This window comes from Agelaius phoeniceus, chromosome 31 (genome assembly GCF_051311805.1).
Source record: "Agelaius phoeniceus isolate bAgePho1 chromosome 31, bAgePho1.hap1, whole genome shotgun sequence".
Classification (NCBI taxonomy): Eukaryota; Metazoa; Chordata; class Aves; order Passeriformes; family Icteridae; genus Agelaius; species Agelaius phoeniceus.
In genome coordinates this window covers 5,384,601-5,407,358 of record NC_135295.1, presented here as the reverse complement: position 1 = coordinate 5,407,358, position 22,758 = coordinate 5,384,601, and the positions used below count along the sequence as shown (strand labels likewise).

At 59.8% G+C, this 22,758-nt stretch overlaps 1 protein-coding gene across 1 annotated transcript; it reads left to right on the top strand.

Moving 5' to 3' along the window:
- The first annotated feature begins 13,204 nt into the window (after positions 1 to 13,204).
- LOC143696199 (Fc receptor-like protein 2) lies at positions 13,205 to 22,430 on the top strand. The gene is made up of 11 exons (XM_077191888.1): positions 13,205 to 13,342; positions 18,297 to 18,378; positions 19,062 to 19,082; positions 19,171 to 19,401; positions 19,623 to 19,877; positions 19,978 to 20,256; positions 20,826 to 21,095; positions 21,185 to 21,487; positions 21,573 to 21,660; positions 22,156 to 22,235; positions 22,321 to 22,430. Exons 1-11 carry the CDS (start codon positions 13,205 to 13,207, stop codon positions 22,428 to 22,430), a joined length of 1,857 nt encoding a protein of 618 aa, XP_077048003.1.
- The last annotated feature ends 328 nt before the right edge of the window (positions 22,431 to 22,758 follow it).

Here is a 22,758-nt window from a genome sequence, read left to right as displayed (position 1 = left end):
CATTCTGGACATCAGGAATTTCAAATGATTCAGCTCCCTTCCCAAATTCCCCATGGAACTCCCATGGAATACTGGCATTCTGGACATTGGGAATTTTGAATCCTGCAGCTCCCCTCCAATATTCCCAAGGAATGAAAGCATTCCAGGCATTTAGAATCCTTCAGTTCCCTTCCCAAATTTCTATCAAATTCCCATGGCATGGGAAATTCCCATCAAATTCCCATGGATTTCTCACCCTTGTGTACTGTCGCTTCTATGAATCCAGAAAAGGTCTCAGGAGGAACATGGACATATTTAAAAGTCCCAAAGCTCGAAAAGTGTGTTACATCTGTTTGCCAGATGTCATTAGGTTTCAACCCTTGTGAGTTTGTACCTAACATTTGTGGCAAAGAAAGAGTCTGCTGACACTGTGAGCAAGGATTCGCTACATCCCGTGCTTGTGGCAAAGTCAGGTGGAATTGTTTTCCCAGTGCTCGGGCATTTTGATGGTAGAAATCATGAGAAAGTTTGGCCTGCCCTAACTTTTGTGGTATAGTGACTGTCGTGGCGAGGCCATCCGCCTTCACATCACCTTCCAGTGCAGGTCCAGGCAGAGGGGTGTGTGATCCAAAGTGCAGAAGGTTGTATTGCTGAGACCTGGGAAGTGAAAAGTTGTACAGAGAGGGTAATAACAGAAAAAGAACTTTGTTAGAGACTTCCTTCAGGAATGAGTGCTGAATTCTCTCAATGATTCCTGTACCATAAAGAGAATCACAAACAATGTTAATACAGCCCGGGGACATCGCAGGGACAGCCCAGGGCATTCCCGGTGTCTTCCTGGGAGTCATTCCCAGGGATGTCCCCGGGACAGCCCGCAGACATTTTGGGGACATCCCTGAAACATCCTGAGGCATTCCTGGGGACATTCCCAGACCCATTCTTGGCAACATTCCCAGGGACATCCCGGGGCATTCCCTGAATCAGTAAAATCAGGATCAGGAACAACGGGATCCAGAAAATCAGGATCAGGGAAAGTGGGATTGGGAAAATCGGGACTGGGAGAAAGTTGGGATCAGAAAAGTGCCATCAGGGAAAGTGGGGTCGGGAAAAGCAGGATCAGAAAATTTGGGATTGGGAAGATCGAGATTGGGAAATTTGGGATAGGGAAAATCGGGCTCAGGAAATTTGGGACCAGGAATAGCGGGATCGGGAAAATCAGGATCAGGAAAAGTGGGATTGGGAAATTTGCGATCAGGAAAAGGGGGATCAGAAAATTTGGGATTGGGAAATTGGGGCTCAGGGAATCAGGAGATGCCCTCAAAAGCCGCGTCCTGGTGGGATTTGAGGATCCGCAGCCGATCCGCGAGCTGCCGCGGAGGCTGAGCCTCCTCCTGGATCCGCTGGAATTCATCGGTGCCAATGATGAGCGAGGCCAGGGGTCGATCCCTGGTAATTCTGGGGGACATGGGCCAAGATCACTGACAGGGGAAAAAGATCCCAGATTTTGGGGGGGAAAACCACCAGATTTTCAGCCAAAAAAATCCTTTTTTTTTTAATATCCTGAATTTTGGAGGAAAAAAACCCCCTGACTTTTCAATGAAAAAATCCTGAATTTTGGGCAAAAAATTCCTAAATTTTGGGGCAAAATATCCTGAATTTTCAGTGAAAAAATCCTGAATTTTCAGTGAAAGAATCATGAATTTTGGGGCAAAAAATCCCAGATTTTGGCGGGGAAGGGGAGGAATAGCAGATGTTGGGGGAAAAATGTTGGATTTTGGGATCCTCACATGAGCTCCTGGATCAGGTCCCTGATGATGACTCGGATACTTTTGGGTTTGTCCCAGAGCGAGGGCAGCGCTCTGGGGGCGGTGGTGACATTGGTGACATCATGGAGCAGCACAATGGGGCTGGAGCGGCCCTCGGGCTGTGGGAAAGGATGGGGTGAGACCCCAAAATCCCCCCCAAATTCTCCCAAATTCCCATGAAAATATCCCGTAAAAATCGCCTCCAAAATACCATAAAAATCCCCTGAAAATCCACCAAAATCAACCCCAAATCACCCCCAAACTCCTCAAAATCCCTACAACCCAAATTATCCCAAAATTCCCCCAAATCATCCCTAAAGCCTCCAAAATCCTCCAAATCACTCCAACATCCTCCAAATTCTGCACAAAATATCCAAATATCCTCTAAATCCCCCAAATCACCCCAAACTCTCCAAAATCTGCCCAAAATCACCCCAAATTTCACCAGACTTCCCAAAAATCACCTCTGAATCACCCCCATAATCTCTTAAAATCACCCCAAAACCCCTCCTAATCCCCCAAATGGCCCCCAAAATAATCCCAAAGCACCTCAAAATGCCCTCCATATCCCCCAAATCACCCTAAAATCTTCCCAAATCCTGCCAAAATCCCTTCGGTGCTAGATCCTCCCTCCCCAGCCCTGCCCGGTTCCCCTCCCCGTGCCCCCTCGGTGCCCGACCCCGCACCCGGCGCTTCCCGGGTGGGCTCCGAGCCCCGAAGCTTCTGCGGAGCCTCCGCCGAGCCCGGGAGGGACCGGGGGGGTCAGGGGGGCCCGAGGTGTCCCCAGGAGGGTTTTGGGGGACCCGGGACCCCGGGGTGTCCCCAGCATGGAGGGAGGCGGATCCCGGGCAGGGGCGGCTGTCGCGTGTCGCCATTGGGGGATGCGGATGTCGCGATTGCCGCCAGGCCCGGCCGTGGGCAGCGGCAGCGGCTGTCGCGAGATGGCCCCAACGGCCCCTGGCGCGAGCGGCGCTGTCCCCAACGTCCCCAACAGCCCCGGAGGCGCGGGGGGATGGGGGATCGGGGGGTCCCGGAAAGGACGGGGTGAGACCCCAAAATCCCCCCTCGGGACACAGCGACACCGTCGGTCCCCGCAGCCCGGGACAGTCCCGGCTCTCGCAGGGCGATGGCAGCCGCGACCGGCGACAGTGACCCGAGGCCGGGACTCCGCTCCCGCAGCGCCGGGGGCTCCTCCCCGGGGTCCCCGGTCCCCTCCGCCCTCCCAGTGCCCCCGGCCGGGGCTCCGCAGCAGCTCCAGGGCTCAGACGCCGCTCGGGGAGTGCCGGGTGCGGGGTTTGGGCACCGGGCAGGGATGGGCTGAGCTGGGGTGGGCCCGAGGGGCTCGGCAGCTGCCGGATCGGTGCCCGAGGTAACGGGGCGGCACCGCCACAGCTGCCCGAGCCCTTGGTCGGTGTCACCAAGAGGGACAAACAGGGAGCGGCAGCTCCTTCCCCGCTGCAGGGCAGGGGTGAGGGAACCAGTTCGGAAATGCCCCAATTGATCATTTTGTTCCTGTTCCCAATGGACTGAGAGAGCCCCAAAAATCCTGCGAATCCCATAAGGATCTGCTCAACAACCTGACTGGGACCCTCCTCAATCCGGAGCTCGTCAGGCAGAGCTGAACAAACAAAAACCATTTCTCCCAGTATAATCACAAAGCTGCATTTTGGGTCCAATAAGAGGGACAGGGGTGCTGTGCCCCCTGGCACTGGGGGAGGGAATGGGGAGCCCCTGGGGGTACTGGGAGCACTGGAACGAGGAGCTCTGGGCAGCCCCACATGGGAGCCCCCCACTTGTGGGCAACCCCTGAGTATGGGAGCACAGGATCTGGGGGGGAACACACGGGAAGTGCCCTGGGGCAGGGACCCAAGTGCCCCCAGTGCCCCCAGTGCCCCCAGTGTCACAGCACGCTCTCGTAGTCACAGGGGTCCCACTGTCCCTTGTGGGGTCCCGACAGCTCCACGTTGGTCACTTGTGGATCCCGAGGTGGGGCAGGGCTGGGGGACACCTGTAGGGGCTGTGAGAGTGACTCCGGTTGTTGGGACCTGGGTGGGGGGGGGGGGTGACACCCGTGGGTGACGTGTCCCTGTCCCCCCCGAATTCTCCCACTGCCCACTCAGTGCCCATGATGTGGGTGTTGAGCACAGCCCTCTCCTCCAGTGGGGGGGTCCTGTGGGGATAAGGGAGGGTCTCAGTAGTCTGGGGAAGGGAAAAGGGGAGTCCCAGCCCAAGCCCCGACTCACCTGTCCTGGAGCTTCCTGGGTTCTGCAAGGGAAAGGGGAGGGGGTGACCGAGGGGACACCGGGACCCCTGAACCTTCCTGGGACCTTGCAGCTCCAACCACCCAGGGGTCCCCCAAATCCCCACTGCAGCCCTGATTCCCACCAGAACCCTGATTCTCCCCAGACACTCTGAGCGCCCCTGAACCCTCTGGAACTTCTGCACCACTACAGGGCCCCCAACACCCCCGGTGTCTGCAACCCTCTGAGCCCCCAGAACCCCAAGCCTGGCAGGGAGGAGCACCCCAAAACTCCCCCAGGACGCCAGAAAGATCCCCCAACATCCCTGCACAGACATCCAGGAGCTCCCCAAATCCTTCAGGAGCTCCCAGTGCCACCCCAATGTGCCACAAAGCCCACCCAGCAATGACCCTGGAGCCCAACCAAGATCCTCCAAATTGCTCCCACATCCCCCAGGATCCCCAGCCGAGGTCACTGCAGGCTCAGTGTCCCCCAGCTCAGGGGCCCTGGGTGCTGCCAATCTCTGCCCCCACTCTGGGGCTTCCCCTCACTCCAGGACCCCCATCCCCCCCCATTGTCACCCACCCCGGTGGTGCCACCAGTGACAGCCCCCGATGACAGCCAGGAGCAGGAGCAGGAACAGGAGGGTCCTGCCGACATTCACAGCCACTGCTGGGGACAGAGGGGACACATTGGGGTCACCTGGAAGTCCGGGGGTCCTGAAAACCCTGGTGACCCCGTGTGACCCCACCTGTGACCCAGGGTGTCACTCCCAGGGCCAGCTCAGGGCTGAGTGCCCGGAACACGCGGTGCCCGTCCTGTCCCAGCTGGTTGGTGGCCATGCACTGGTAGGTGCCCGAATGTCCCACATCGAAGTCCCTGAGCTCCAGGAGGGGACCCTGGGCCACCTCCTGTCCATTGTGCAGCCAGGTGAAGGTGACAGGGGCTGAGCCCACCTGCACAGAGCAGTGCAGGGTCACAGGGTCACCTGCATGCACCTGGTGTGACAAGGGGACCAGGGGTGATGGTGGCATTGGCCACGGGAACTGTGGGGACACAGACGGGGCTGGCACAAAGAAAGGTGGGATGGGGGTGCCGTGGGTTGGGTCATCTCCAGCCCAAAGGTCCTGCTAACCCAGGACAGTGACATTCATGGGGTTACTCTCGCCACGCTGTTCCCGTCACTGAACTGGCACCGGTACTGGCCGCTGTCATTGTCCCCAATATGGTGCAGCTCCAGGCAGGGGGCAGGAGCCCAGAGGTGCCCATGAGCCCTGCTTGTGCCAGGAGAAGGACAGGGGGGGGCTGTGCTGACAGGGACACCCCCAAGAGCGGGACCTCTATGGGGGGACACAGGAGGCATTGGGGACCCAGGGGAGGTAGGAAACACGGGAGGGGAAAGAGGGGAAAGAAGGGGACCAGAGAGGATCCCAGTGAGCAGCAGGGGACCCTGGGAGGCACGTTGGGACCTGGGGACAATGGCAAGACCCCATGGAAAGGGGGAGAGACCCAGGCAGGGATGGGGAACCAGACGAGAGACTGAGGAGCCTCAGGGAATGATTTGGGGTTTAGAGATGGGCGGGAGGACCCAGGGAAGGCACAGAGACCAGAGGGTGGAGCAGGGACCTTGGAAGGGGTGGGGAATCCAGGGAGGGCTGGGGAGGACAAAGAGAGGAATGAGGGATGTGCAGGGGGAACTGGGCAGTCATGGGGGAAACCAAGAGGGACTTCGGAAATTTGGGGTGACCCAGGGAGGAGTAAAGGGAGGGATGAAGGATTCAGGCAGTGCTGGGGAAACCCTCAGAGGATGTCGGGCTTCCCTGTCCCCATCCTTGCACTCACTGTGCACTGTCACTGTCACCTGCTCTGACTCTCTCCACTGTGACACCACCCGGCCCCCGCAGAGGTAGCGGCCACTGTGGTGCAGCCGCAGGGGGGACAGGGAGAGCTCAGTCCCATCAGGGAGCCCCTCCAGTTTCTTCTCATCATGGTAGAAGTACACATCCGTGAGTGGTTTGTTCTGCCAGCTCCGGCAGAGCAGTGTCACCGTGTCCCCCTCCAGCAGTGCCCGTGCTGGCACCTGCAGCACCAGCCAGTCTGGGGGACAGAGGGGTCCTGTCACACTAGGGGTGTCTGGAGGGTCATGATGGCACCAGGAGGCACCAGGAGCCGCCCATTGTGAGAGAGAAGTCTCCTTGCACAGGGATGGTCTGGGATGTCCCCAGAGCAGAGGACGGGCTCTGGTCACACAGGAGGTGACCCATGGAGCAGAGCCCACCCAGAGCCCTTGGGGTCCCCATAGGAGCCAGGCTGGGGACATCCAAACCCCCCTTACCATGTAAGACTGTCACCGTAGGGCTGTGCCCGGTGCCAGGTCTGTCACACGTGTAGGTGTCACCTTCAGTGACAATGAGGCGGCCACGTCCCTGCTGTCCCCAGCGCTGCCCATCCTTGTAACAGGTGGTGGCACCGGCGGTCCCCGAGCCCTGGCAGGTCAGTGTCACCCGGTCCTAAAGCACCACCGGCCTCCAGGGGGGCACCACGAGGAGCTGGGTGGTCTGGGCACCTGTGGGTGACAGGGGACACCAGCCTGCCAGGGCCAGTGTGGGGCTGGGGACAGTGGGGTGGGGCCATGGCATCCCCTGAGGACTCACCAGCGAGGCCGAGGGTCTGGGCTGGAAGAGAGAAGGGACAGGGCTGGGTGGGGGTGACACCATGGGGACAGAGGCACAGGGGCATGGGGTGTGGGGGATGTGCCCAAAGTGTCCTTGTGCGACATGGACCCCTTGGGGACAGGGACACTGTGGCCACCCCTTGCTCAGGCAGGACATGGGGACACTGTGGACACCCCTGAACTGGGGATGTCACAGCCACCCCGTGCTGGCACAGGTCACCCCCACCTGCCCCATGTTGCCTCCCCAAATCCCTGACCCCCTGTTATTGTCCCCACATTCCTGTCTCCCTTCCCCTGTCCCTAAAGCCACCCCACAACCCCAGTCACCTCATGCGCTGGTTCTGATGGCCTTGGGGACCTCTGGGGACCCCACAGCCCCCCTGTGCCCCCTCCCCTCCCTATCCCTTGGGTGTCAGGCCCATGCACGGGGCACTCACCCTACAGGAGCAGCGCCACCTTCCCGGCCATCCCGGTGTCCCCAGCCATGTGCACTGGCTGTCACTCGCTGCCGGGGGTGGCTGTCCCCTGGGTGGCGGCTCTTTGGATGAAGGGGAATGAAGTGAGGTCAGGTCTGTCCCCATGTGTTGGTGGCTCCTGGTGGGGACAGGGTGGCCACAAGCACAGGATCATGGGGATGTGGCTGTGGGGACAGGCTGTGGGAAGGTTGGGAACAGGATGGGGACAAGGCTGGGTGGGACACAGCGGGACATGGGGTTCCCAATAGTGGGGGATTTGGTGGGTTTGGGGACCCTGGTATGGGTGTCCAAGGGAATGGGGGGTTCCCAGGGATGGGAGGGCACTCAGGGATGGGAGTCCCAGGGGAAAGTGGGCTCCAGGGATTTGGGGTCATGGGATGGGGATGCTGAGGGAATGGGGGTCCCTGTGGGAATGGGGGTCCTGGGAGAATCAAGGTCCTGGGGGAAGGAGGGTTTCAGGGGATGGAATGAACTGGAGAGGGTTCCTTGGGAATGGGGTCCTGGGCCATGGAGATCCTGGGGAATGGCATTACTGGGATGGGGGTCCCAGGCAAGGTGGGACATAAGGAATGGTGCTCCCATGTTTGATTTCAAGGGGAATGAGGGTGCCAGGGATGGGCAGTGGCTGGGTGAGCCCATGGGTTGCAGCTCCTTCCCTGGGTGCTTCAGATTTTTGGGTGACCCAGAGCCAGCACAGGCCCCACAAGGTGCCAGCAGCCAGGGAATCACCCCAGAAAGATTTTGAGGGGCTCTGGGTCTGTGCCCCCACAGCTCCCAGTGACTTTTCCTCTCTTTATTTCCATTTCCATCATTTTATCCCTCAATTTCACAAGACCTCAGTTCATGCCTTGATGATCCTAGGGGACACCTGAGCAGGGAATGGGCTGGGGAAGCCCAGGGTGGGGGAAGCAGGGGTGAGGGCTCTGCAGGGAGGGCTGGGGAGGCTGTGGGGGATGGGGAGGTCCAGCTTTTACCCCCCCCCCCCCCCCAAACACATTCACTTTCTCTCTCCTGCAGAAGAAGGAAGAGGCCGTTTGACACCTTTCTCACACGGGGGTGGGTTCTCTCCTGGGGGGACATCAGGGGGCTCCTGTCCTGTGCTGGGGGGGATCCTGTCCCAGGGGGGACATGGGCTGGACATGGGTGTCCTGTCCTGGGGCATGGCAGCTCTGGGGGACTCCAGACTTCTCCATTCTTGATCCTCCCCTGCAGGATCTGAGCCAGCAAGAGCAGCTGGGGAAAGGAGCCCAGGACAGGAAGGAGCTCCATAACTCCTGCTCCTTGAAGCCAGAGGCCATCCAAGGGTGGGGCCCAGCTATGGCCCAGCCCCACTGCACAGGGATGGCCATTGCCCAGCCCTGCTCTGCACAGCACCAGGTGACAGCCAGCACCTGAGGGTTGTCGCAGACATCTTTCATGAAAAATCCTTTCTTAGGATTTTTCCTTGTGAGAAGCTGCAGTTTTCAGCAACCAAAGTAAACAATGGTTATCTGCTGCTGTGGAATGCAACAGGTGATTGGTCTCCTGTGGGTGTTTGGATTTCTTGACCACTCATGGCAGAGCTGGCTCTTGCTCTGTCTGAGACACAGATCTTTGTTATTCATTCTTTTTCTATTCTTAGCTTAGCTAGCTTCTCAAGAAACCTTTTCCTTTCTATTGCTTTTTAGTATAGTCTAATGTAACATATATCATAAAATAATAAATCAAGCCTTCTGATCATAGAGTCAACATTCTCGTCTCTTCTTCACCCTGAAAACCCTTGTGACCACAGTCACAGAGGGTCCCCTCCGCCCCCTTGGCTTTGATTCTGGCAGCTTTAGAGCTGCTGCAGAGGTGAGAATTCTGTGGGTGGAAAAAGGCCTGGCTGTGGTTTGCTCAGCCCTGCAAGAAGCACAAAACACAAAGAGAGCCCAAGCAGTGGCTCTGAGAGTGTGGAAGGATAGAATGTAAGAAAGTAAAGATACTGCAGAAAGTAGCCTCACACCTGAAGAGTTGCAGCTGTACTAATCACCAAAGATTAAGAACAAGCCTGCCCTTAACAGGCCACAGCTCTGTCTAATGAGAAGATGAGTGCTACAAAAGAGTGAGTTAGCTGGGTAAAGAGAGTTGGTGTTTTTTAGCTGTGTTGTGAAGATGAAAGATTCAGTGCTGCTAGGAGGTGCCCATAAGAAATCACCAAGAAGGTATGGAAACCTTTGCAATAAGATGACAACATGGAGGGCTTTTGATGGTTTTTCAGAGTGGGGCTAGCTGGAAACCCCCCCCTGCAGGGGCCGCTCTGAGGCAACCAGTCCATAAGGTGATCATGTGTTCCTCTTGGTAAGGGAATGAGAGACCCAAGAACTACTGCAAAGACAACAACAATCTGCAAGTTTGCAAAAGGAGCGATTTCCCCTCCTCCCTCCCGCCCGAGGCCGCCATGGCCCCTGAGGGGATGGAGCTGGAGCGGGGCGCCCCCTGCTGGCCGGGAGTGCTCCCTGCAGCGCCCCCTGCTGGCCGCGGTTATAACTGCCACAAAAACCAACAGCGCTGAGCAGGAGGGAAAGTTCTGGGTTTGTGTTGTTGGTTCTGTTCTGCTTTATAAATTTCCCAGTAAAGAGCTGGTATTCCTTTTCCTACACTTTTGCCTGGAAGCCCCATCAGTTTTGAAATTAAAAAGATTTTTAGACATGGGTCTTCCTTCCATTCCAGGAACGCTCCCATTTAGCTTGGCAGATATTTCTCATTTAAACGAGTTGCCAACTCCAGCCAGGATTCCAGCCTGGATGGGAAAGACAACCCATGAGCAGACATGGTCAGGGACTTGGCCACCTCATGCTCTACCTTTTAAGCCAGTTGGGCCAGCAAGGGCCCTCTCCATAGCTGGCACTTCCTTTCACCCGGCCACTGAGGAGCTGGCTTTGGCAGAGTGTCGCACTGTCCCCAATGTGCCAAGGCTGACAGACTGATTGACAGACGGGGCCCTGTCTCACCATAAGCAAGGCCTGACCCACCCCTGCCACATGGAGGTGTTCCAAAATACCTCCAGACATCAAACTTTTCCTGTCTCTGACACCCACCCTGTGCCATGGCCTGATCCTGACTGCCCTGGAAAAGAGGGAGACTCTGGAACCCCCAGAGGGCCTTTCTGACATCCTCGTGTGGGGAACATGGCAGAGGAGGGTTTGGGACAGGGTACAAGAGAATCCAGAGCCTCCTGAAGGCCAGGATGGTCCAGGGCTCTGCAAGATTCCTGTGGTGGAGGAAACCTACTGGGGGAAATGTCTTGGGTTTGTTCCTTTTTGGGGGCTTTCCCTGGAAATTGCTCCTTCTGTGATCCTTTGGACTCTGAACCTTGTTGCTGTTGGTTTTATTCTCTCTCATTGCTGTTTCAGCAAATTGTTCATCTTTTAGCTCTTTTGGGATCTTTGTGCCCCCACGGGGAGCAAGTGGGGCAGTTTTTAGTGGCAGCACAGACACAGGAGTTGGTGCCCATGGGTGGGGACCCCCAGTGCCCCCAGTTCCCCCCAGTGTCACAGCACATTCCCGTAGATGTCACCAGGTTCCCGCGGTCGCCCCTGGGGTCCCCGCAGCTCCACGTTGGTCACCTGGGGATGCTGGAGGGTGGTGGCACGGGGGGACACTGCAAGAGACACGGGCTGTGGGATCTGGGTGGGGTGACACTGGTGGGTGACGTGTCCCTCTGCGTGTGTCCCCCCCGTACTCAACCCCTGCCTTCTTGGTGACCACGACGTGGGTGTACAGCACCTCCCCCTCCTCTGGGGGAGCCGGGGGATCCAGGGGCGCCCTGAGGCAATAAAGGGGATGTGGGGGAGAGAATGGAGAGCTGTGAGGTGGGGGTAAAAGGGGACACATGTCGGAAGCCCTTCACCAACCTTTCCTGGTTCTTCCTGGCAGCTGCAGAGGAAAGAGGGGAGATGTGACTGTGGGATCGCAGGGCCCTGAACCCTCCCAGGATTCCTGACCCCCCACGGGATGCTCAATTTACAACAGAACCCTCAAACATCCCTGAAGCCTCTCAGAATACAGGAACCTCCCCAGTGTCCCCAGCCAACTCAGCCAAAAGAACCCAAAGCCCAGCAGGGACAGAGACCTCCTAACTCCAACAGCCTCTGAGAGAACCCCCAGCATCCCTGCAGGACCCTCCAGCACCTCCCCAAACCCTAAAGGACCCCCAGACAATGCCACAGTTTTGGGGCTGTGGGTGCTGCCCAATTATTGTCCAACACTGGGGCCCTCTACAGCTCCCTGGGACACCTGTGCCCCCATTGTCACCCACCCACACGGTGCCACTGGTGCCAGGCCACAATGACACCCACGAGCAGGAGCAGGAACAAAAGGGCCCCACTGACCCCTGCGGCCACTGCAAGAAACAGAGGGGGACACATCAGGGTAACACATCACCCCAGGGGTCCTGCACTCCCTGCTGACCCTGTGGGACCCCACCTTTGTTGCAGTGTCCCCGTGGTGTCACCTCCAGGGCCAGCTCAGGGCTGAGTGCCTGGAACACGCGGTGCCCGTCCTGTCCCAGCTGGTTGGTGGCCACGCACTGGTAGGTGCCTGAATGTCCCACATTGATGTCTCCAAGCTCCGGGAGGGGACCCTGGGGCACCTCCAGCCTGTTCTGAAGCCAGGTGAAGGTGACAGGGGCTGAGCCCACCTGCACTGAGCAGCTCAGGGTTACGTTGTCACCTGCATGCACCTGGTGTGACAGGGGACCAGGGGTGATGGTGGCATTGGCCACGGGCACTGTGGGGACAAAGACAGGGCTGGCACCTGGTGAAGTCGGATGGGAGTGCCATAGGTAGGGTCACTCCCAGCCCGAGGGTCCTGCTCACCCAGGACGGTGACATTCAGGGGGTCACTCTTGGCCACGCTGTCCCCGTCGCTGGCCCCGCACCGGTACTGGCCGCTGTCATTGTCCCCAATGTGGCGCAGCTCCAGGCAGGGGCCGGTGCCTGGTGGTGCCCCCGAGCCCTCCTGGTGCCAGGAAAAGGACAGGGGACCTGTCCCCACGGCCACCATACAGCTCAGCACCAGGCTGTCCCCAAGTGCCATCTGTCCCCCGGGGGGCTGTGCTGACAGGGCCACCCCGGAGGGCAGGACCCCTGCGGGAGGGGAGGATAGCAAGGGCCAGTGAGGGACCCGGGGGGGTGGTAGGGGAGGGGCAGGGAGACCCCAGTGAGGGAGAGGGGGCGCAGAGATTGGTGGGGCTTGGAAAGAACCCCAAGCGACACCTGGAGGGGTGGGGGGATGACACCAGGGTGGGTATGGGGACTCAGGGAGGGAATGATGTGACCTGGGGAATGTGTGGTGACCTCAGAGTGGGATGGGGGGGATGCTGGGAGGGGTGAGGGGACTCAGAGAGGGATGGGGAGACACAAGCCAGGAATGGGGGGACCTGGGGACGGGCCCGGGGCAGGGATGGCAGGACAGGGAAAATGTGTAGGGGTAGGATGGGGGCATCCCTCTAGGGGTGGGGGACCCTGAGAGGGACATGAGAAGGGAGCAGGGGAGCAAGGGTAGGATCCGGGAAAGGTTGGGGCCACAGGGCAGGTGTCTGGAAGGACTGGGCATCCCCTGAAGGCCTGGGAGAGCTGAGGAGGCTGTGGGGGCTCCCCGTGCCCATCCCTGCACTCACTGCGCACCGTGACACGGAGCCGGGCGCTGCTCTTTTGCACAGCACCCCCCTTGGAGTGCAGCTGGCAGCTGTAATTCCCCAATTGGGAGACCCCCATGGCGGGCACCAGCAGCTGCAGGGACCCCTGCAGGCCCCCCACCACCTGCCCGTCCCGGTAGAACACGTGCAGGAGGGGGGCTCAGGGCCGCAGGGGGCTGGGGGTGCTGAGGCAGCTGAGAGTCAGGGGGGACGCCTCAGAGTGCTCGGGGGGACCCTCCAGCACTGGCACTGAGAAAAGCTCTGGGAAGGAGAGGGGAGGGGGATTTGTGAGCCTGAATCCCTGGCGAGGGGCTGTGGGGGTGTCAGGGTGGCAGCTGTGGGGTGCTCACCGTGCCCTGTCACTGTCACCGATGCCGAATTTCATGACCTCCCTGACCACCAGGATTTCACCAGACCCTGCAGCTGTAGTGACTGCTGAGGTGCAGTTGCAGAGGGGACAGGGACAGCTCGGTGCCATCATGGAGTCCCCCCGGACCCTTCTCCTCACGGTAGAAGGATACCGAGGTGACCGTGCAGTTCCACCAGCCCTGGCAATGCAGTGTCACCGTGTCCCCCTCCAGCAGCGCCTGTGCTGGCACCTGCAGCACCAGCGGGCCTGGGGGACAGAGGGGTCCTGTTACACCCGATGGCACTGGGACCCCATCTGGGTTACACCCAGTGTACCAGGGGTCCCCAATTCCCACATGGTTTCCCCGACACTAGGATAATCTGGGATGTCCCCATAGCAGGGCACAGGCTCTGGTTACACCAGGAGGTGAACCATGGAGTGGAGCCCACGGAGAGCCCTCGGGGTCCCCTGGGTGCCAGGCTGGGGCCACCCAAACCCCCCTCCCTGTCTGAGACAGTTACAGGGGGACTGAGACAGATGCCAGGTCTGTCACATGTGTAGGTGCCACTCTCAGTGACAGTGAGGTGTTCAGGTCCCTCCTGCCCCCAGCGCTGCCCATCCTTGTACCAGGTGGTGGCACCAGCGGTCCCCGAGCCCTGGCAGGTCAGTGTCACCCGGTCCCACAGCACTGCCTGCCTCCAGGGGGGCTCTACCAGGAGCTGGGTGGTCTGGGCACCTGTGGGTGACAGGGGACACCAGCCTGCCAGGGCAAGTGTGGACCTGGGGACAGTGGGGTGGGGCCATGGCATCCCCCAAGGACTCACCAGCGAGGCCGAGGGTCTGGGCTGGAAGGGAGAAGGGACAGGGCTGGGTGGGGGTCATGGGGACACTGTGGACACCCCATGTTTGCACACGTCACCTCCAGCAGCCCTACAGCACCTGTCCCCACAGCCATAATCCATGGCCCTGTGCCCATCATCCCATTCCAATGGCACCTGTTCTCCCCGCCCATCCCCTTGCAACGTGCCCCTTGTCCCTGTCCCTGCATCCCTATTTCCCTGTCCCTGTCCCCACAGCTACCCAAGCCCCAAGGCTCCTTCTGCCACATCCTTGTTCCCACACCTCTATCCCCCTGTTCCTGTCCCCACATCCCAGTTCCCCTGTTCCTGTCCCTAAAGCCACCCCACAACTCTGGTCACACTGGGCTCCATGCCCTGCTCTGGATCTGCTGGCATTGGGGACCTCAGGGGACCCCGCAGCCCCCCTGTGCCCCCTTCCCCTCCCCATCCCCGGGGTGTCAGGCCCATGCCTGGGGCACTCACCCCACAGGAGCAGCGCCACCTTCCCGGCCATCCCGGTGTCCCCAGCCATGTGCACTGGCTGTCACTCGCTGCTGTGGCCACCGCTCCCCTGGCTGGCGGCTCTTGGGATGAAGGGGAAGGAAGCGAGGTCACGTCTGTCCCCATGTGTAGGTGGCCCTTGGTGGGGGCAGGGTGGGGACGCTGTGGGACATGGGAGGCAGGGTGGGACATGGTGGGGATATGGTGTTGCCAGAATCTGGGGTCTAAGGCTGTGTAGGGAGCCAGGGATGGGTGTCCAGGGGAATGGGGTGCCCAGGGATGGGGTCCCGGGGAAATGGGGGTCCCAAGGGTTGGGTGGACTCAGACTTGGGAATGATGGTCCCAGAACAACGTGGCCTCCAAAGATTTGTGATCATGGGATGGGGGCCATGGCATGGGGGTGCAAGGGGCAAGGGGGTCCCTGTGAGAATGGGGGCACAGGGGAAATCAAGGTCCCCAAGGAAAGGGGTGTCCCAGGGACTGGAATTACTGGGATGGGGTTCCTTGGGGTTGGAGATCCTGGGGAAATGCAGTCCAGGGATGGGGGTCTCAGGGAAGGGAAGACAGAAGGAAATTGGGTCCCAAGGTTGGGGTCGCAGGGAAATGGGGGTGCCAGGGATGGGCGGTGGCTGAGGGGGCCTGGGGGTCACAGCTCCTTCCCTGGATGCTTCAGATTTTGGAGTGACCCAGGGCCCTGCAAAATCACCCCTGGGGTGCTTGTGTCCTGGTCAGGCATTGCATGGGGGTCTTGGGTAGCTCTGCCTCTATGCCCTCCCCTGCCCCTGACTTTTTCCTCTCTTTATTTCTCTTTTTTTCCTTATTCTCCTTATTTTTGCCATGTCCCTCACCCCCGGTTCCTGGCTCAGCAATCCCGGGGAGCACCTGAGCAGTGAATGGGTTGGGGGGACCCAGGGGAGGGGGAAATGGGGAGAAGGAGGTGCAGGGAATGGTGGGGAGGCTGGGGGGGATGGAGGTGTTGGGCTGTGCCCCCTCAACACTTTCACTTTCCTTTTCCTGGACAAGAAGGAAGAGGCCGTTTGTGCTGAGAGTCAGATGGGAAAGGGGGGGTTCTGTCCTGGGGTGGCACATCCAGAGGCTCCTGTCCTGGGGGGATCCTGTCCCAGGGAGTGACACATCCTGGCATGGGGGGTCCTGTCCCAGGTGTGGCAGTTCCAGAAATGTCCCTGCACATTCCTGGCCGGGTGCCTGTCCCAGGGGTGGCACATCCTGGGGACCCCTGTCAATGCAAGGCTGGGGCCCAGCCATGGCCCAGCCCCACTGCACAGGGATGGCCATTGCCCAGCCCTGCTCTGCCCAGCCCCAGGTGGCAGCCAGCACCTGAGGGTCCCCCCTGCCCCCTTGGCTTTGATTCTGGCAGCTTTAGAGCTGCTGCAGAGGTGAGAATTCTGTGGGTGGAAAAAGGCCCTGCCTGTGGTTTGCTCAGCGCTGCAAGAAGCACAAACCCAAAGGGAGCTCAAGCAGTGGCTCTGTGAGGGCCTGTCATGGTTTTCAGAGCAGGGCTGGCTGGAAACCGCCCCTACAGGGGCAGCTGTGGGGGACCCAGTCCGGAAATGCAGCAATTGATCATTTTGTCCCTCTCAGCAAGGGACTGAGAGAGCCCCAGAACTGCTGCAAATCCCACACCGATTTTCTCAACAACCTGACCTGCGCCCTCCTTCTTGAACAAAACCTGCAGCCCTTTGGAACTTCCTAGAAAGAATGTTTGTGTTCTGGGTGTGCACACCAGAAGAGAGGGAAAAGTGTGGAAATATTGAGCAGGGGCTGCACACGAGGGGCTGGGGAACAGGGGTGTCACAGCAGGAGCAGGGAGTGCCCAGGCAGGGGAATTCAGGGCAGGCTGGAGTGGATTTACCAGAGAATCAGACCCTGAGGCACACAGGGGCATTTCCACAGATTCCTGTGCACTGTCCCAAGCATGGACAGAGCTTCTCCCCTTCCTCCATGGGAAGTCAATCAAGTTTCAGGGTGGGAACGAGCAAAATGGGGAGAGTTCCTTAATACGGCCCAAGAAAAGGTTCCTTTAGAGGCTGGGTTGCTGCCCAGCAGGCAGGGAACAATCCCATGGAGCTGTTGGACACTCAGGGAGATTCCACCCTCTGTGTTATCCACAAGCAAATGCTGCTGTGGGATGCAGCAGGGGGCTGCTAAAGGGAACCAAAAAGTCTCATTTCACTGTGATTTGTTTGTGGTTTTCTTGTGGTTTTTATATCCACTTATTTCTGTTTTTATTGTGTTTTGATTTTCTCTTGTTGGGAAAGCAATGATTAAAAGGATTCTATAAACCAGAGAATATTATACCTTGTCACTTTGATTTTTCAGGAGTTTGTTTTTTGTTGGGAAAAAATTGGTATAGGAAAAGATTTATGCCTTTTTTCTATTGATGTATAATTTTGTCACAGTCAATAGGGCATCAAGTGTTTCCTGAGATTGCTAAGACAGGAAATTTGGGTGACAGGAAAAAGCCCAGGGATTTGTGGGGCAGAGACCCAGAGCCTCCCAGGACAAGCCTGGGGTGCCCCAGGGTGGGCTCTGTGCTGGGCTCTGAGTCATCTCAAAATCTGAGACCAAAATATGACCCCAGAATTGTCCAAAGCAATTGGGCATCAGGGAATTCAACCAGCTTGATCCTGGGATTTACCATCATCAGGGCAAGGTCATAAAAGATGCCTCCTTAAGTTTGGGCACCCCAGAGGTCACAGGAACCCACTGGGGACAGCAGGAATGCTCAAGGCCCAGCCAGGACAGAGGACCCCAGGATGTGCCACCTCTGGGAAAGGAATCCCCAAGGATGTGGCACCCCCAGAACGAGGAGGAGCTCCCAGGGACAAGAGCCTGGGACAAGAGCCGGGTGTCAGCACAGCAGAGCTGCCCTTTTCCCTAAAGGCTGGACCCCTCTGGATGTGCCCCTGGACAGAATTCATGTCCTTGCCTCAGCACAAACTGCTGCAGGAAAGAGAAAAAGTTGGGGGGTCACAGACAGGGAGCCCCATTCCCCACAGCCCTGAAACCACTGCCTGCACCCCCCAACCCCTTTTTTCCCTTCCTGGGATTCTCCCAGCTGTTCCCTGGGATGGTTAAACCAGGAAATGCGGGGAGACAGGAAAAAGCCCAGGGGTGAGTGGGGCAGAGACACAGAACCTCCCAGGAGAGCCATGGGGTGCCCCAGGGTGGGGACTGTGCTGGGCTCTGAGTCACCCCAAAATCTGAGGTACCCCATGAAGGAGCTGTGATCCCCGTGCCCACCCAGCCACTGCCCATCCCTGGCACTCCCATTCCCCTGGGAACCCAACCATAGGACCCCCATTGCCTTGGTCTCTCCTCCCTGGGACCCCCATCCCAGGACTGACATTGCCCAGTACCACCAGTGCCTTGATCCCATCCCATGGGCTACTTCTTCACCTGGAACCCCTATTCCCGAGGGTCCCCTTTTTCCCCCTGCACCCCCAGCCCTGGCACCCACACACCATGACCCCAAATCCCTGGGGACCATGTTCCCACAGCACCCCCAACCCTGAATTTCCCCCAGGCATGGAAACCCCAATTGCAGTGGACCCCAATTCTGCTGGACACCCATCCTGGGTTCCCCACATCCTCTGAGCCCCCCACTCCTGGCAACAGCATCCCCCACCATGTCCCCAGGCTGTCCCCACCCTGCCCACAGCCTGTCCCCAGCTTGTGGCCACCCTACCCCCACCAAGGGCCACCTACGCATGGGGACGGACGTGACCTCGCTTCCTTCCCCTTCATCCCAAGAGCCGCCAGCCAGGGGAGCGGTGGCCACAGCAGCGAGTGACAGCCAGTGCACATGGCTGGGGACACCGGGATGGCCGGGAAGGTGGCGCTGCTCCTGTGGGGTGAGTGCCCCAGGCACGGGCCTGACACCCCAGGGATGGGGAGGGGAGGGGGCACAGGGGAGCTGTGGGGACCCCTGAGGTCCCCAATGCCAGCAGTGCCAGTCCATGTTAACCACAGTGGACCTTGGTGGGACTGGGGATGTAGGGTGGCTTTGGGGACAGGATAGGGGGGCAGGAATTTGGGGATGGGGATGTGGGGACAGGAATGTGGGGACTGGCACCTTTGGGTCATGTAACTCTGGGGATAAGGACAAGGGAACTGGGATGCAGGGACAGAAAGTGACAAGAACCATGAGGATGTGGCCATGGGGATGGGATCATGGGGATGGGATCATGAGCTGGTGGGGATGACCTGGGCCAGCATGGGCTGTGTCTGTGGTGTCCTCGTGCCAGGGGTATCCACAGTGTCCCCATGTTCTGCCTCAGCCCAGGGTGGCCTGTTCCCAAGGTGTTTGTGTCACAGGGATGTGGTGCACAGGTGGCTGTGACACAGACATGTCCCCCTACCTCTCCAAATCTTTTTGAGACCACACACACACACTTTCCCACAAGAAATGCTGCCCCCATGGGGACAGTTTTTGGGGACAGCCACCACACCCTGTACCCTGGTGCTTCCTTCCCTGCAGTGCCACCCCCACCCAGCCCTGTCCCTTCTCCCTTCTAGCCCAGACCCTCGGCCTCGCTGGTGAGTCCTCAAGGGATGCCATGGCCCTTCTCCGCTGTCCCCAGCCCCGCACTGGCCCTGGCAGGCTGGTGTCCCCTGTCACCCACAGGTGCCCAGACCACCCAGCTCCTGGTGGAGCCCCCCTGGAGGCCGGCGGTGCTGTGGGACCGGGTGACCCTGACCTGCCAGGGCTCGGGGACCGCCGGTGCCACCACCTGGTACAAGGACGGGCAGCGCTGGGGGCAGCAGGGACGTGACCGCCTCAGTGTCACCAGGAGTGGCACCTACACATGTGGCAGACCCGGCACCAGGCGCAGCCCCCCCGTGACAATCTTAGATGGTGAGGGTGGATTTTCATGATCAGGGTGGCCCCTGAGAGGTCAGGGTGGGCCCCACTCCATGGGTGGCCTCACACCCCTCATGTGGCGAGAGCCTGTGCCCTGCACACAGGGACATCCCAGTGCAGCCCAGTGCACTCCAGAGCACCCAGATGTCCCTGGTGCTATGGGCACCCACCTCAGAATGGCCTCATCAGTAAAATGTGACCTTCCTGTCCCACAGACCCACTGGTGCTGCAGGTGCCAGCGCGGGCACTGCTGGAGGGGGACACAGTGACACTGCGCTGCCGGTGCCGGCAAGAAAACCATCTCAGCAGGGTGCGATTTTACCAGGATGAGAAGGAGCTCAGGGGGTCCCTCAGGGGAACTGAGATGTCCCTGTCCCCCCTGCAGCTGCACCACAGCGGCCGCTACAGCTGTGCAGGCTTGGTGGGGTCCTGGCAGTCCCGGTCAGCACCAGTGACAGTGACAGTGCACGGTGAGCACCCCCAGGGCTGGAACTCCAATCTCCTGACAACCCCAAAGCCACTTCCCAGTGGATTCAGAGCCACAGTCCTTACCTCCCCTCTCCTTCCCAGAGCTCTTCTCGGTGCCGGTGCTGGAGGGTCCCCCCACACCCACCGAGGGGTCCCCTCTGACTCTCAGCTGCCTCAGCACCCCCAGCCCCCTGCGGCCCCAAGCCCCCCTCCTGCACGTATTCTACCGGGACGGGCAGGTGGTGGGGGGCCCGCAGGGGTCCCCGCAGCTGCTGGTGCCCGCCGTGGGGGTCTCCCACTCAGGGAATTATGGCTGTGAGGTGCACTCCCAGGGTGGGGCCGTGCGGAAGAGCAGCGCCCGGCTCCGCGTCACGGTGCGCAGTGAGTGCAGGGATGGGCACGGGGAGCCCCCACAGCCTCCTTGGGTCCCCCACACTGCCTGGCATCTCCCAGCCCTCCCTGATGCCTGCTCTGGGCTACCCAACCTTTCCTGGATCCCTCCCTGGCTCCCACCATCCTTTCTTGGGTCCCTCCCTGGGACCCCCCCAGCCCCTACATGGGTACCCCCATCCTTCCCTGGCACCGTTTCCATGTCCTGTCATTGCTGCCCCGGGTCCCTCCCCAGGTCCCCCCATTCCTGGCTTGTGTTTCCCTCCATCCCACATTGGGTCCCCTCACACCTCCCTGCCTCCCGTCACCCTTCTCTGAGTTCTCCACACATTCCCCAGATCACACCATCCCCTCCCTGGGTCCCCGTACCTGCCATGGTGTTGCCCATCTCCCTCTCCAGGTGTTCCCTCCCTGACCCCCCCAGCATCCCTCAGGGTTCCTTTTGAAGAACCACCCCGCCCCCCCCATCTCTGTGCCCGCTCTCCATCACTGGAGTTCCCCTGCCCCTCCCTGAACCCCCTGGGTCCCTCACCGTCCCCTGGTGTCCCCCTCTCCTGCAGGGGTCCCTCCCTCGGGGGTGTCCCTGTCAGCGCAGCCCCCCGGGGCACAGGTGGCACTCGGGGACAGCCTGGTGCTGAACTGCTCAGTGACCATGGGAACAGGTGCCCTGTCCTTCTCCTGGCACCGAGAGGGCTCGGGGGCACTACCAGGCACCGGCCCCCACCTGGAGCTGCGCCGCGTTGGGGACAATGACAGCGGCCAGTACCGGTGCCGGGTCAGTGACGGGGACAGCGTGGCCGAGAGTGACCCCCTGAATGTCACCGTCCTGGGTGAGCGGGACCCTCGGGCTGGGGATGAGCCCACCCAGAGCACTCCTATCCCACCTTGCCAGGTACCAGCCCTGTCTGTGTCCCCACAGTGCCCGTGGCCAATGCCACCATCACCCCCGGTCCCCTGGCACACCAGGTGCATGCAGGTGACAATGTGACCCTGAGCTGCTCAGTGCAGGTGGGCTCAGCCCCTGTCACCTTCACCTGGCTGCACAATGGGCAGGAGGTGGCCCGGGGTCCCCACCTGGAGCTCAGTGACGTTGAAGTGGGACATTGGGGCACCTACCAGTGCGTGGCCACCAACCAGCTGGGACAGGACGGGCACCGCGTGTTCCGGGCACTCAGCCCTGAGCTGGCCCTGGAGGTGACACCTGGCTCACCCTGGGTCACAGGTGGGGTCACACAGGTGGGGTCACCAGGGAGTACAGGACCCCTGGGGATGGGTAACCCTGATGTGTCCCTCTCTGTTTCTTGCAGTGGCTGCAGGGGTTGGTGGGGCCCTTTCCTTCCTGGTCCTCCTCATGGCTGTCACTCTGACCTGGCACTGGTGGCACCGTGTGGGTGGGTGACAGTGGGTGGATGGGGGGTCCCAGGGAGCTGTAGAGGCCCACAGAATTTGGGAACCATAGGTGACGACCCACATACCCACAATTGTGACTTTGGTTCAGGGTCCTGTGGGGTTTGGGGAGGTGCTGGAGAGTCCTGCAGGGATGCTGGGGGTTCCTTAAGGGGCCCTGTAGGTGTTCGGGGGTCTCTGTCCCTGCTGGGCTTTGGGTTCTTGAGGGTGATTTGTTTGGGGCCAAAGGGGAGGTTCATGAATCCTCGGGGGCTTCAGGGATGCTTGGGGGTACTGAGGGGGATTGAGGGTGCCCTGGGGGTACAGGATTCCTCAGAGGGTTCAAGGCCCTGGGGACTCCTCAATCACCCCTTCCCTCTTTCGTTTGCAGCTGCCAGGAAGCACCAGGAAAGGTGAGTGGGAGGCTCAAACCACACTCTCCCCTTTTACCCCAACCCCCAAAGACCTCCCACTCCCTCCCCCACATCCCCTTTATTCCCTCAGGGCCCCCCCGGATCCCCCGGCACCCCCAGAGGAGGGGGAGGTGCTGTACACCCACGTCGTGGTCACCAAGAGGGCAGGGGGTGAGTACGGGGGGGACACACGCAGAGGGACACGTCACCCACGAGTGTCACCCCACCCAGATCCCACAGCCCGTGTCTCTCGCAGCGTCCCCCCGTGCCACCACCCTCCAGGATCCCCAGGTGACCTACGCGGAGCTGCGGGGACCCCAGGGGCGACCGTGGGAACCCGGTGACATCTACGGGAATGTGCTGTGACACTGGGGGGAACTGGGGGCACTGGGGGTCCCCACCCATGGGAACCCACTCATGTCTGTGCTGCCACTAAAAACTGCCCCAATCCCTCCCCGTGGGGGCACAAAGATCCCAAAGGGATGAGAGAAGAACAATTTGCTGAAACTGCAATGAGAGAGAATAAAACTAACAGCAACAACAAGGTTCAGAGTCTAAATGGTGAAAAAAGGAACGATTTCCTTGGAAAGCCACCAAAAAGAAACAAACCCCAGATATTTCCCCCAGCAGGTTTCCTCCACCAGTGGAACCTGCAAGGTCCCTGGACCTTCCTTGCTCTGGTGGCAAAAGGAGC